This window comes from Anguilla rostrata, chromosome 4 (genome assembly GCF_018555375.3).
Source record: "Anguilla rostrata isolate EN2019 chromosome 4, ASM1855537v3, whole genome shotgun sequence".
NCBI lineage: Eukaryota > Metazoa > Chordata > Actinopteri > Anguilliformes > Anguillidae > Anguilla > Anguilla rostrata.
The window spans coordinates 25,303,087-25,318,547 of NC_057936.1; the positions used below are offsets into that span (position 1 = coordinate 25,303,087).

Sequence of the window (15,461 nt, forward strand, 5' to 3'; positions counted from 1 at the left end):
AAGCTTATTTCCCCCAATGGGATGACGTTGTAGGCCTACGCTTTTCCCAATAGTGGCGAGTACTCCTATTTAGCCTACATTTAGCCAAGTATCGCCCGCAACCATAGTATCACGAGGTTAACACGACTGTGGATTTCAAAGGCAAAGCCGTATGGAATCTGGAATTAGAGATGTTTCTCAATCTCGTCGCGAAGGATATCTTGGGTCTCGGAATTAGCGAGCCACTTTGCTTTTCCGACACCAACGGAGAAAGGAACGAAGACATAGCTACACCACCACACAACTGAAATTCTGAATTTTCAAACTTTGGATTGTCCACATAAATTTAGTCTTTACTTTATTTTATATATTTCATTTGTTTTGTATGCTGTGTTACCAAGCAGTGTCCTTCCAACAACTGACTGCTGACTTAAAAGTTCATCTTGGCTCATTTAGGGAAAATGGGACTACCGCGGGAAATATGTATTTTCCTATTCTCTCTGTCGGCTCTTGCGGTACTTTATGCCATGAACACCGTTCCAGCTTTTCAAGAGTAAGTCTTCATATCGTTTGCTTGTAATTCCCTCACAGCCAGAACTGGGGTGGAAATTCCTTCTGCATCGTCGATATTTTCACTCCTTCTTCAGTAATTACATTTTAACGGTTTAAACATTAAGGCTTGCATATCATAGTGGTTGAAAAAGATGCTGAAACGGCAAGCGCGCACTCTGTTGTCGCCAAATTCAACGAATCACGCAGGACTACATGAAAGTTGCACCATTTAATTCGTATTACCGCTAGGGGGCACTAGCAACTCAATGCAACAAGAAGCGAAATACACAATAGATTCAGTGATTTGACAATTGAGGCGAATGTTGAAATTAATAATTCGGCCGTTTTAGACGAAAGTAATTGTTCTTTACGTTTGTAATTACAACAACGATTATTATTATTGTTTTTATTATTAATACTGTTGTTGGTGTCATTGTTATTATTCTTCTTATAATAATAATAATAATAATGAAATTGGCCTGTCCCCATACAAATTAGAGCATTCCCTGCATAAACTCTGTGTGTTTTCCCACTATTTGGAGTGTCTCTGGTTTTCTGTTGTGCTCATGTGCAAGGATAAAGACCGGTATATTCTAGTGGTCACAGCTCACTAGGTTTGGCAGAGGAATCAGGTGTGATAGACTCAGGACAGCAATTTCTCCAGTACTGCCTCTCATTTGCAGTAGAGGTTATGGGGTCCTTACGCTGTTTGATTTTCACTGTACCATTTCAGTAGAGACCCTGGGGCCATAACATGCACACATATACACGCACACACACACACGCATGCTCACACACGCACGCGCGCACGCACATGCTATCTCTCCATCCATCTATTTGTCTCTGTTGCTCTCTCTCTCTCACACACACACACACACACACACACAGAACCAATAGCCTGTGTCCAAAGTTGGCAGTACACTCACATCCCACAGAATGATGAAGGAAAATGAGCCAGCTTTACTGTTTGCTGATATTCTCGCACCTTTGAGAATACTGCAACCAGCAGAGTATTAGATGGGGGGAGAGAGAGAAAAAAGGAGAGGGAGGTTAGGGCAAGGACAAAGCTAAGCAAAGACAAAGCTGAGTTATTTAAGAAACAACAAATTCTTGTCAGTTGTTGTCCAGGACATGAGCAAAATTAGCATAAAATATAAAACAGGCAGATGGTTAGTATTATTCAAGCACCACGCTGCACAGCACATACAGATCCTCAGTACCCTATTATCAATTGCGTACCTGTTTGTTGAGAGCAATTATGTGATCCAAATTATTGCAAAAGTACACAGTTGCTGAGAACTACATGATTTTTGTGCACACCTGAACACTCATTATACATTTTCACGTGAGTAGAATCCTTCAGACTTAGTGACAAATCACCATGGGTGTGCCTGTCGTTTTTATAACAAAACAGCCATGGCTCAAAGCTGATCTGCCTACTCTTGGGTCACCAGTCGGCTCGGCACTTGGGGCTTCGCGGACGCGGACGCCCGCCATCAATATCGGCTGCGGGGAGAGGTTGATGAATTGCTCCTGACACGGACCGTGCATTGCCCTGTGCCTTTTTTTTTTCTTTTCTTTTTTTTGCAAACAAACAGTATTGTGCGCATAAATCTTAGCCGCGGCTTTGAGATGCAGCTATAAAGGGTCCCTTTGGCGTCGCAGAATTTGCTTTTCTAATTTGTGCGCGGCGCGTTTGGGGAGCAGTAACGCCGCTCGCATCGCAAGGCCCGCTCAAACAAATGCCATCCTTACCCTGAAAATAACATGGCCTCATTTGACCACCTAGCAGTGCAATGAGTTGTGGCCCCCCAGCACTGGGAGCCCACAGCCTCCTGCCCGGCTCCTGGTGATTGATCGGGGAGTGGTGTTGGCGGTTACGGGGGGGGGGTGGTGTGTGCTCGGAGTGGGGGAGGGCTGTTGTCTGGGAAACGGGAGCGCCCCTCTGTAGCTGGGCCGATCTTGCGCCCCCGTGCTTTCGGTGCTGGGGACGGGTAGCAGCTCTCGTTCCGGCAGATTCTGGTGATCTGTACAGAGAGACCCCGGGGGAGGGGGAACGAGGCCCGGGCCGATGGAGGCTGCAGGGGGGGGGCAGAGAGGTGCGGAGAAGGCCCCCTCCCACGGGACAGGCTCTGAGAGCGGAGAGCTGCAGCAGGAACGGCCCCCCCCTCTGCCAGTGCCATAAATAAGAGCCAAGAGGTTCCTAAATTGGCTCATTTTTTTTAAGGATGCTGTTTACGCTGCATCCTGGCTCGACTAACACTGAACTCTGAGCACCGATTACAGGGTTTACCATCCTCACCTACATATAACACCAGATCCTCAAACACTTCTGCTAAAAGCAACACTTCCTCAATCTCGCTCTTGCACCTACTGCAGCACTTATCGTTATGTTGCAGGTTTTCTATACTGACTACTGCTATTGGTTCCGACACTTACGACTTGGCATCGGCTCCGTCCCTTGCCTAGGAGTTTTACGTGCGCCATTTTGTAAGTCGTTCTAGATAAGCCGCCAAATGTACATGTAAAACAAACAGCTTTTCATATTTTTTGGCCGTTAAGCGCGTAGCAGAACAGGGGCTCTGGGCCCAGCAGCAGCAGCACGCATACAGGCGGCCACACACTCCCCACGGTCTTACATCTCCCTCACCTCGGCTGGTGCTCTGGGTGCCGCGATAATTATCGCTGCCTCTGCCTACCCATTCATTACTGCTCATTAATTTGGCGTCGCAGAAAGGAGACACAAAAAACCGAGACAAGAACTAATTAGAAAAGAAAATGAGGCAGAAAATATGATGGAAATGGCTTTTTAAATAGTACAGTGAAATAATTTTGTGAATGTGATCTCTTTCCCTGATTGCTCCCCGCGCTGTCTCTCCCGCTCTCTTCAGGCCCTTCGTCATACTGGAGATCGGAGTCGCGGTTCTGGTGGCCGTGTTCCTCCTGGTCTTCCTCGCCGTCCGACACGATCCTCCCAAGGACCCCCTGTTCTACGGTACGGCCCAAGTTTTTCATTTGGAGTTTCATTTGGAGAAAAACACGCATCCTCCCGCGGCTCTAACGGAAAGCCTGACTGAAAAAGAAAAAAATCACATCTTGAAGCATTCTCTCATTTACATTTTCATGCACGATTTTCTCCCTGTGAAGAATGCTTCTGCTTGAACACTGCTTTATGCATCCGGTGATAATTGTGAAGAGTCCGAGAGTCCTTTTACCCTAAAACTTTACAGAAAAAAACAAGTTATTCAACAGAAGCGCTTCCTGAATTTCCCCCGCTTAATATATTTTAAAAGAAAATCTAAATCACCACAGTCCTCTTGGTTTCTTCTGAATTGCGTTCATTGTCCATTGACTTATCTGAAAGCTGCTTATTTGAATCAGGAGCACAGTAAATCTGCCTCGCCTGGCATTAAAATGGCATAAATAAGGCCGGCAGCACATTAACTCATTGTTCTTGGGAAGACTGGCAGCTGAGCTCACTTTGTGGATTATATTTCCTTAATACCTTCTCCCTCATCAACGTCAGTTTCATTCATGCTTTAAAAATGTAACCTAGTCTACTGAAAAACTAAAGCATTGACGCAATCAAAGCTAACACACCCGCATAGAACTTTCTTGAGGCTTGCAACTTGATGGCAGCGTACACATGACTGTACCCTTGCCTATTTTTAGCTCTGGTTGTGTTTGCTTACAATGTGACATATCATTTTTAAAGTAACTTTGGCTAAAAGCATTGGCCAAATAACTAAATTGCCATTGTAAATTGTAACCATAGCCAAGGTGTGTGAATTAGAGAGAGCTGTAAACAGTGTTTCATGCCAGAGACACGCATTTGACAATATATTCCTGCATCTGTGGCTCTACCTCCGAGGTCAGAACTCCACGTCACCCCAGTATAATGGTGGAAACAATAATCCCTCTATCGTACAGTACCTGTTTGGCGGGTAGGCTTAACCAGGGGATTACAGGGTCACAGGCAAGCGGGGAAAGAGCGCGTGTTTCGCTATCTGTCCGTATATCTGTTGACGGCGGACGCGGAGGGGGGGATATCGATGCGGTGTCTCCTGTCCGTACGGCGGTATCGCCGATCCGTCTGACGCGATCGGGACACACCGCAAGGACGATCGGAACGTTAACCATCCGAACGTTAGCGATGGGGGAGAAAGAGGAGATTTTCGGTAGGCGAGGGAAGCTCTGCTCCCTGCGCGCGTTCGCTCCGGCGCGTGTGATGTGGGAAACGGACCGAAGGTCACGGGCAGCTCCTCCTAAACGGCCAAAGCAAACAGTCAGGCAGACCGACGCCCCGCTTGTGACCCCGCGCCTCAGATCCCGGCCTTGGCCTGGCTCTGCAGGTTCTTTCCTCCTTTTATTTTTCCTGTGCCACTCTGGGGAGGGGGGGGGAGTGACATTGAGGAGTGCCCTTTCAGCACAGTGCTGCATGTAACCACTGGAAAACCCGGCCCACTGCACCCAGTATAAATCTCCTTCAAACCCAACAGCTTGCGGACATCATTATCTCCCTCCGCAGCCGCGGAAATCAATAGCTGGTTAGAGGGAAATGGTGTTCTGTAGAGGGGGAGCTCCAGCGGCACAGGGTTAACTCTTAGCAGGGAAATGCAGTCCTTTTGCAGCCCGTTGTAATTCTCAGCAGCGCCCGTACGAGAGCTCCAATCAGGACGCTGACAATGCCCCAAAACCCTTCTCAGGAGCTGTTCCCACAGCGCTTCAAGGACACGGGCGCGCCAGATGTCATTATTAAACGTAGCTGCATCTCTCCCACACTGAGAGAGTGCTTCTTTTTCACACTGAGCGCACTAATTCTGTCCCCTCCCGAAAGTTCCAAGTTGCGAAACGATTTCAGGCGCTCAAAGGTTCTGAGCAGCTCAGACCCTTCGGTTTTAAGCTGAGCCAGTGTTACGCGGAGTATTAGTCAGTGATGGAACAGCTCGGTCTAATTCTTCATTATCCGGAGACGGGCCGGGAAACATGGTGTGAGAGCCGCGCTGACTGGGTACCGCGGTAATGTGTCTAAGAGGCCCTTCGCTCTTTAAAATGAAGACTGTGCTCATTGGCAGGCCATGCAGAAATGACATTAATGATACAAATGCTAATTAGCTCCATTTGTGGCAGCATCTCAGCGAATAACCGCCAGTGTTTCCCCTCCAGTATTTGCTGAGTTTTCCTTCACTTGCATCATTGACCTGACCAGCGCTTTGGAGTACGATGGATTCGCCTCCGGATTCATGGAATTCTACAGAACTACGGTGAGTGTGGGAAGGGAGGTCAGGGCGAACATCATGCCAGGAAAACCCCCACTGACTGATACCCTCCCTCCTTGGGTGATGGAAGAGTGAGTTCTGCACTGTCTTCCAGTACTCATTGGCACTGGCATGTGTAACGAGTTAAAGATTTATCTGAGTTCGAGGTGGGATTTGAACCCGGGCTTCTCACTCGTCCAAAGATTTTCTTTGGCAAATGTGTTGGCAGTCAGCTAAAGGCAAAATTGCCCCTAGCCAAGGGCAACATCGTTATTTTTAAAATTGGAGGTTTCATCAACAGAGAATGTTGTCACTGTAACCTGCTACAAGACCTTCCCTTTACTGTGCTTCACTAGTGAACTAGCCGAACTACACCTGCCCACTACACATGGCCAGGATTGGGTTCTGGGTGCTTCTCTGTACTGAAGCATACTGCTTCAACTGGCCCTGTCGTTGACTGACACATTTTTTGATACGTACGCAGCAAAGTGTTCAGTGTTAAATAAACTCCAACAGAGCACAAATGGTCCCTATTGGGCTCATATGTACTCTGTTAGAGTTGAATTAACACTGAACACTTCACTGCGTGGTCACTCTTAACGTTGCTGTCTCTGCAATGCTGGTTAGCGGGGTTGACGACCTCGTGCCTCCTTCGCAGGGCGAGCCATATCTGGGCACAGCCTACGCCATTATGATGTGCTACTGGGACGGCATCATGCACTTCTTCCTGTACCTCCTCATGGTGCGTCGCATGAGTCAGAAGTAGGTGCATCTGTCTCTCTCACCTCCCTATAGTCTGTCATCTTCTGATCCTGCATTCATAAACCAGCTTTACAAGAACCCAAATGCTTTGTTTTCCACGGCTGGCCCCGGATATCCACTCTCTATGCATGTTTTATACACTGGTGTCTAGTGTAATTGAGCTTTCTGATAAATATTGCCCAAAGTTCAGCATCATATAGTATGACAGTTATTGGTTCACTGCAGAATAAATATTCATTGCAGAATATGTAGCCTTTACAGAAAGTTAAGGAATTTCTCTATTTACTTTTCTTAACGAGCTTCATAATTTATTCAAACAAATGGCAAATGTCTTTAACTTAATTAAGACTGGAATCTTTAAGGGTCCAGAGCAATAAAAAATGAATTAAGCTTCACCGAAGCAGCTACTCTACATTTATTTACTGAATAGATATTTGCAGAACAATAGAAAGGAAACATTTAATCTTTTTATTTGCAGTCATACTGTTGCTCCAAGAAGAGATGTTTTGGTCTGCAGAGGAGTTATAGCAATGTCAAATCCAGTTCAGCGTTCAATTAAAAGCTTGATCAAATTTAATTAATTGGAGCCGAGTTGGAACGAAAACAAGCAAACACAGCTGTCCCCTGGAGACGAGAGAAGCACTTCGCTAGTGTGCACACCAGCAACTCTGACAACACGTGTAGCAACGCTGGTGCCCGACTTCTACAAGCCGGGTCGGGAGAGAACAGATAATATTAAAATTAAAAATGAGCTCCCATCTCTTCAGTATAATCAGAACGATACATGACATAATCCAATCATTTTGATTTGCTCGAAGTGATGTTTGGCGATTTAATGTGAAATGCACAAAGATACTGTGATGTCACAACGGGAACAATTAAATAGAAGGGGCACAGCTGCTGATGGGCGACTCGTAATTGGGCAAGCTTGATTATTAATTGCCATTCCAACCTGTATTTCATTGCATCCGCTGTTTCTTGTTCACCACTGATTATGAATGATGAATTATTTTAGTAATTCAACAGGATACTGGATGAACCCCGTGCCTCGTCTCCAGGCGCTGGGGGTAAATGTTAAATCAAAGGGGGTGGGCGGATGCCGCATGCGATTGACGGGTGTGGGCGATTGACTGCTGCCCCACAGGAAGCCGTACCGGACTGTGGGCATTTTCTGGGCAGGCTCCCTGTTTGCCAACATGGTCATCTTCGTGCCAGGGATCGTCCTCGGTGAGACAATCCCCTCCTCTTTTTCCCACAATGCAAGGCAATCAGTAGAACAGCTGCTGGGCCCTTCTGAAGCCGCGCCAGTGCGTGGGCCACACACAGAGCGCACCGGTAGCGTGTGGTTTCAGCTAAAAACAGCACGCAGTGGAACACGCCCTTTCCCTGCACATCTGTCCCCGGCCCCTGAAGAGCTAGTGATACAGTACATTTCTAGAGCTGAACTTTGTCTGTACAGGTATGTGTATCTGCATCATAGCTTTGATTAAAAAAAAGAACTTCATCGCTTAATGACACTGCAGGGATTCTGCTTGCAACAAAATCCGAGATGTGTACAAGTAATCCTTGCACTCACCCAAAATCAGCACAAGCAGCCCACAAAGGCCTAACAATTTTGCATACTTGAAGGCAGGGTTATTTTACCACCTCTAGAGTCTGTGTGTAAAATGAATTTTGTCCGGCTGTAAATGGCGCCTGTACATGCATCAATGTCAGCGCAGGAAAGCATACGGACGAGGCTTCTTCACCCCAGTCTGTAAACATGCAGCTCCCTGCTCCGGTTGGATGGATGAAACACTGAAACGTTTGCTCCTCTCAGGTAAATACGGATCAGAAATCCGCCCCGCGTTCTGGCTCAACATGCCCTTCCTGTTAGTGCCCATTTGGGGTGCGGTTGGCCTGTTCCGGAGGCGGAGGGAGCTGCCGGCCGTCTCCCCGGGAAAGGTGAGGTGAGCCAGGGCAAGGGCGGATCAGCATCCCTTCAGCCCGCCGACACGACCAGCTTTCAGTCCACTCCTCCAGGATCTCAGGCTCCTGTAAAAATCTAACTCTGTGTGTCCCAGATTGAGCGCGTGCAGAAGAGAAACCTGCTTCTCCGCCCCCTGGACTTCCTGCTGATCATCTGTCTGCTGGGGGCCATTGGCTTCTCCATCTTCAGGGGCTTTGTGAGTTCCAGGTCTAAAGTCCAAACAAATCTGGCAGAAATCCCATATGTCCCATGTCTTACATTAATGGCTCTGTAGTATTCGGTCTGGCGGAGAACCAGATTCATCACCGGTAGGTGTGACCGAGAGGAATCCGGCTGTCCGCCGGACCGAATATTACAGGCTCCAAAAAAAATACATTTGTGGGTATATTTCACAAATGTTTTTTTTTCTTGATTTTAGTAAGGGGTGGGTGGGTCACAGAAAATATATCCGCATATTAAGTGTGTAGTGGGCTAAGATGCTTTGTCTTTCATTGCATTAGCACTCCTCTGTAATTTCAGCCTTGTTTGAACATGTTTCTGCAATGAAATGCTCACTCTAAAATCAACTCTGAGAGACCATTTGGTGAGATGTGTGGCCGGGTCCGTAGGGACGGCTGACTCACTGTCTCTGCGTGGGAAGGGCTTGGTTTGATTCCCTCGCCTTGGCACCTTTCGAACTGTGATCCTCTTCTCTGTCTTTTACCCTCTCTGCTCTCTACCTGTATAAATAATGCAAAACAAGACGAGAGGAGGGCAGACTGTCCGATGGAATAAGAACTTCTCGTTTTTAATTGTGGACCTTTGGTCCCTATTACACTCATATGAACTCTGTCGCAGCGAAGTTAAACGCTGAACAGGATTTGCCGTGATTGCTCCTCAAGGCCCCGTATATATTATGTATAATAAAAGCGAGGAACCGGCCCTTTTGTCTGACTTTAGTCGCTCAGTTCTGCACAGTTGGGGGACCTCAGCCCATGTGATTTTCTCCTCTTTCTCCATTCAGGTTGTTCTTGATTGTCCTCTGGAGACCTGCCTCACCTACATTAACAAGTATGAGCCTTACCTGAAGGACCCAGTGGGCTATCCCAAGGTCATGGTGAGGACCAACTGACCCCGGTTCAGCTTTCCAAAGCACAAACTAAGCCGGCCCCAGAGCGTAGCTCCGAGCAAAGAAAACCAATCTGACATACTTCATTTTCAGCAGCGAAGTTATTACTGCCCCTCCTGAGCACCTGCCCGGAGCTGCCTCCAGGCTCACCCGGTCTCCATGGCGCCTAACTTTACCGCTCTGATGAAAATATAATTTTTCATTATTACTGCGCAATGAAGGGATAATAGCCTGGTGCTGTTCCGTCTTTCTCATTTAAAATGATTTTTTTTTAGCCTGACAGAGAGACTGTGAGTGGTGGCGCGGTGCGGGCTTTTGTTTGAAGTTGGCGTTGTTTTGCTTTGTTTTCTGCGGAGTCGATAGGTTATCAAAAGTCCTTGTCACAGCTTGAGCCCAGGCAGAATGGCGAGCCATCGATCAGGCGCGGAGTGGGGGCGCTGGGTGCTTGATAAGCTAATCCTTCCCCTGGGTCCGTAGTCCTCCATCAACCTGATGCGGTGGAGTGCGGAGTGCTTGATCAGGGCTCTGCTTCTCCGTCACAAGCTGGCCATTTTAATAATGAGCCCCTATGAAGAGCAGTTTTTTTGTAATGTTTTTATCAGAATTCAAAGGTCAGTGTTCTAGAACCCTAGAACATCGCTTTCATATACCAGTAGTGATTGTTACGTCAGCATTATAATGTTCAGTTAAGAACATTCTAATTATGTATTTGTGATCTTACACCTTAAAGGGTTAATAATGAAAATCTACAGCTACAAATACACCTTCCCCACGGGACTGGCAGCACTGTTAATTGACTCGATGCTTTAAATTCCCATATACATGGGGAACATGACAGTTCAAGGCAAACATATAAATATGTAACTTTGCTGCCCTTGCTTCAAGTAAAAACCTATTAGCATATTTACAGTACACATCAATTAGCTCAACAGGAGCTTCATTCTTCAGTAATGTTGGTGTCCTTTGCAGCGGCTGGCAGTTGCACCTGTACTCCATGAGTGCGTGCGGATGGCACAATTAAATGCCCGTGAGACTGTCATTGCCCAGCAGCAGTGATGGTGTGGTAGGATGCACATGGCACATTTAAATGCCCAGCAGCAGTGATGGTGTGGTAGGATGCACATGGTGCTGCCTGAGCTGACTAGACAGGGTCCCCCTTTCCCCTTAGTGGCCGGGTCCTCTCACTGTGACTCCCTGTATGCCCATAGGGAGTTTGCCTCACCACTGTTTCCCTAGACTTGCTTTTGTAGAGGCTACTTCTAGATTCTTTTAAGTCTACTGTGACAAATGTGTTGCAAAATGTGCATTTTGATATGATGTGACTATGATGCATTTCCTGCTGCAGATGCTCCTCTTCATGTTCTATGCCACGCCCCTGCTGGCTCTGTTCACCTATGGGCTGTGGACACCTGGGTGCACCTGGATGCTGGACTGGACCGTGTACTTTGCTGGAGCCATGGCTCAGGTAATTGGACATAATTATTACAGCGGTCACCAAGCATACCTGTTGGCCTGGGAGGTGGACGTGCGCTGTTCCAGGAAGAACAAAAAGCAGCACACTAATCTATTTTCCCCTGTGTGGCGTTGCTGCTCGGACTGGGAAATGAGTCACAATGTCTGCAATGCATTTATAACAGGATTCAGTAAAGTCCTTGTCTCTACCCCCTCCCTCCCTCTTCATTATAAAATACCAACACCACTCTGTGTGGCTGTTTTGTGCTGCATACAGATTATTACCTGAATTACTTGAACACCAGCTGCAGAATATAAGCGTTCGAACAAACTCCTCTACTGAAAGACCTGTCCCACTTAAAAATTCCATCCACGGCCCGTCTGCTTTTTAGCAAGGGTGCGGATCCATCCCAGGACTCGGAATCAAAGACCACCCGAAAGAGAGCGTGCAAAAGAAAGGCCGCTGTTAGTAATGAGTTCTGCAGAGGGACAAAGTGAAACAGGGCCGTGTCTTTAATCAAACGAATCTGCTCTCTGTGAAATGTGCCCTGCATCAGCAACGCCACCACCTGCGCACTGCTGTGACTGTGGGCAGGTGCCCAGATACTTAACGCTCTGTTCTACAGTTCCTCTGACACAAATCATTTGGAACTGAAAAAAAAAAAACCCATAAGCGCAAAAGCTGGATTTGGTCCAACAGGCCAGGCGTAGGGTGACATTTCCGAGCCGAGGCTTGTGAGCTAATCTTCGAACCAAAGCGCTTTCGTATTAACGCTCTCTAATCCGCTGCACGTCCTCGCCACGTCAGCGCAGTTTAACATTTGCAGAGCGTCACATCTGTCTGCCAGAAATCTGTCTCTTTAACCTCTCCATCCGCCCCCCCCTCCCCCCTCCCCCGCCAGTGCCAGTGGTCCCACGTCGGGGCGTCCCTGCATTCCCGGACCGCTCTGCCGTACCGGATCCCCCAGGAGATGTGGAAGCCCGTCCTCGGGCTCAATCTGGCGTATCTGGCGGTCCCCCTCATTCTGGCCCTGCGCTGCACCCGCAACCCCGCCTTCTTCATGAGGGCGGCGCCCGAGGGGCAGGCCAATCACGAGAAGAAGTACAACTGACCTCGCCGCGCCACGCGGGGCACCTCCTCCACCCCGAACCCCAACACCACGTCCGGTACACTCCGCCAATCAGGGAGCAGGAGTCAACATGGCTGACCGCGTGCCAGCGGAACACTGCGGCACCGCCAACTCCATCGAGGTGTAAACCTCAGGCTTCACCACGACAGGATAGGATTTTGATTCTTGAGGCAACGGTTCAATATTTGGCAATATCACAAATTATGCTATAATACGATACAAAATGATCCAAAATAGTAAGAAACGATCAATTTATATATATGATCCAGCTAATACAACCCTGTTATAACATACACATGCCAAAATGAGGTTGAGAGTGCAAAAACCTATTTACGTCATGTTTAACAGAAGGAAAAATGGCACTACGTGAATGGTGGTGAGCTTCGGTCGGAAACATAAACAGTGATGCTGGCAGTGTTGCTAGTGAGCAACCCGGCATAAGATTATAGATATTTAAGAAAATATTTTGCTATGATGCATAACAATATGGATCGATTTTTGTATACTGTATCAATTGGATCAGATCGTTACCCTTTGAACCGATACATCGATCCGGGTCTATGTAATGTTACACCCCTATAACTCAGTTTATTAGACTGTGATCTTGCTCTGCTCTGACCTACTGATTGTATGTGGCTGACTCAATCTCTGACATGCAAAACTGGAACATTCTTAACTGTAAAGACACATATAAAGTATAAACCTACCCCTGTTAGGACTAACAGTCAGCTCCTCCAGACACAATTCTGACTGAGCTGTACTATGAGCAATCAGTTGCTTCAACAATGCTAACCCCTCTGATTCTGCAATTAGTGCAGACTTATGAATCAGTAGATCCTCTTTAAGCTGTGAGACTAATATTGATACAGCAGCGGCAGTCTTGATTGGTGATAATTGACTAAAGTGGAGGCATTTTGGGACTATGCTGACAAATCAGAACAATAGACTGCGGAGTACTGGAATAAGTGCACTGTCAATGCACACAAACAGTAGACGTACATGTACTAAAAGATTATGTTCGTAGTCCTCAGAGTTACGGTTACAACAGCACCTGGTGAAGACAACCCTAAGCACTCATGCCAGTTATGATTTTACAACAGCGAGATTTAACTCAGCCATGCAGAAAGCTGTCACCACTAGACAGTCTGGTTAAGGAATTTCTGTATGGAGAGGATAATTAGCTGGGACTCCACTTATGCAGAGCCTGATTAGTGAATGAGTCAGTAAATTTGAGTCGTGGGTGGAAGATGTACGCTGTCATAACTTGCACCTTGAGAAGCACAGATTGTTGAACAGTTGGCAGTTGGTGCGTGTGATAGCCTGCGCCAGTGAATTCAAGCAAGTGAGCAGGCCTGCAAGTCCTTTTCGCTTACAGTCTGGAAAAGTACATTCAGTGGACCATGCCGATCCTCGTCTTCAGCCTCTACGTGAGCGAAAGCATCGCATCCCCTGTACAGGTGCCCCATAAACCTTGTCTTCCCCACCCCCTGCTGTGAAATAAAGAACATGATGATATCCGTGGAGCATCGGCAGGTGTCTTGTCTATTTTTAAACGCTGAAACAGAAAGCGAGTATTGAAAGTACGCCACAAAGTTCAAAGTCAAGCCCTGAGCAGACTACTGCTGTGAGGTTTCCCCATTGTTCAGCACACTGAGAGTGGGAAAGGTCTCCTTCTTCTGTGGCCTCCTCCTGCTTTGTGGTCTGTGGATAACTTGTGGGCAACTAATCCCCTAAAGCAGGAGCTCTATAGCGCGTATGGAGAATATGGAGAATATTCTGGGCCCTACTAGGACTCCCACTGATATACAGTACATGCCTAAACCAACGAGTAATGTCGTGGGGTCTCCTGTCAGTTCTAAATTTAACTACAGATAGCAAGAATTATAAGTATTATATTAGTCCTGTTGTATCTCACTGCGAATGTCTTCACGCACTCAGTAATATTTTATCACATTCACATTACAGGCTTTGAGCAGTTCAGGTTAAGTACCTTACTCAAGGCTACAACGGCAGTGTCCTACCCGGGAATCAAACCTGTGACCTTTAGGTTACAAGATCGGTTCCTTACGCATTATACTACAGTATAGAATTTTCTCTACTATTGGGGAATCAATGCGTGTCCCTTCAGCTTAAAATCTTCTGCACATATCCCGCGTGCCGTAACAGCTGAGTTATGAAACCAACCACCATTATTTATTTATTTATTAGAAAATATGTTTAAGTCAGGCAAATGACTGTACTGTATTACATTTGTAATACAGAAGTATACAACACAATATTACTTAATCCATCCCTCTAGGGATAATTCTATTTATACAGTACAGTATGTATATATATATCATTCGTACAATCTATAGCATGACCGAACACTCCGTCGTTCCCTGCCTGTCTCACAATTAGCTGGATCATCGCAAGAGAGAGATACGACCCGGATCAGGAGCCCGCAGCCCAATACCTTCTCAGCATCTTTTATTTTTTTCATGCTGACGTGTGCGAGCGAGTAGCGCCCCGGAGCGCACATGCTAACGGCGCGCTCCGCGTGACAGACATTCTAAATCACACCCGAGCCCCCGCAGAGCTCCTCCATCCCCGAAGCCTCCGGCCCTGGGTTTCTGCCAACGTCAGGCCTGCCGCGCAGGAAGGCCCCCAGGGACCCCCTGGCTGCCCGGCCTGCCTGCTGCCGGGGCCAATTCTCATTTCGCTGCCTGCCTCACTCACCAAAGTGTCATCAGTCACCCTTCATATGATCTGCGCGGTATCTGCTCCTGTTTCAGCAACGACATCACTGCTGTCAATGGACACCTGTTACCTACATGCCACATTTAATGACATGGCTACCTTTATGAAGGCTTATTAATGTACTGTCACCAGGCTATGATCAGAGTTATAACATGACAAGCTTTTTTTTTTTGGCTCAGAATATTCTTCAGAATTATTGTGTGTCCACCGCTTATTTTTCCATGGTTGCATCCCATTTGTAAACTGGGTTTTACTTAACATAATTTGGCAGCTTGGAGAAGAAAGTAATTACTGTCCCCGTGGCTACATCTATGCTGTCGTTGTGGTGACAATGTATCACGATCGTAAGAAAAACTGAAATATGGGAATCAGGGTTTTTATGCGGCTGTAGAAGCATTTGTGAAAGCGTAAAGCAGATTTTAAGTGCATCTGAATAATTACACAGCGCTGCTTCCAAAGATGCTTTTTCTGCCAGTGCAGTTCTGTCAATTCCGATTAAAATGTTACACATA

At 47.0% G+C, this 15,461-nt stretch overlaps 1 protein-coding gene and 1 long non-coding RNA gene across 2 annotated transcripts in view; one reads left to right on the top strand and one right to left on the bottom strand.

Moving 5' to 3' along the window:
- On the top strand, positions 1-13,736 carry tm6sf2b (transmembrane 6 superfamily member 2b). The gene is made up of 10 exons (XM_064331756.1): positions 1-532; positions 3,423-3,526; positions 5,698-5,795; positions 6,448-6,551; positions 7,696-7,778; positions 8,371-8,495; positions 8,615-8,716; positions 9,524-9,616; positions 10,974-11,093; positions 11,983-13,736. Exons 1-10 carry the CDS (start codon positions 441-443, stop codon positions 12,190-12,192), a joined length of 1,131 nt encoding a protein of 376 aa, XP_064187826.1. The 5' UTR covers positions 1-440; the 3' UTR covers positions 12,193-13,736.
- LOC135253010 (uncharacterized) overlaps positions 8,603-15,461 on the bottom strand; it is an 11,701-nt gene continuing 4,842 nt past the window's right edge. Inside the window, exons 3-4 of the long non-coding RNA XR_010329509.1 lie at positions 9,144-9,239; positions 8,603-8,729 (exon numbers count right to left, since the gene is read on the bottom strand). This is a non-coding gene — a long non-coding RNA (uncharacterized LOC135253010). The remainder of the gene's footprint in view (positions 8,730-9,143; positions 9,240-15,461) is intronic.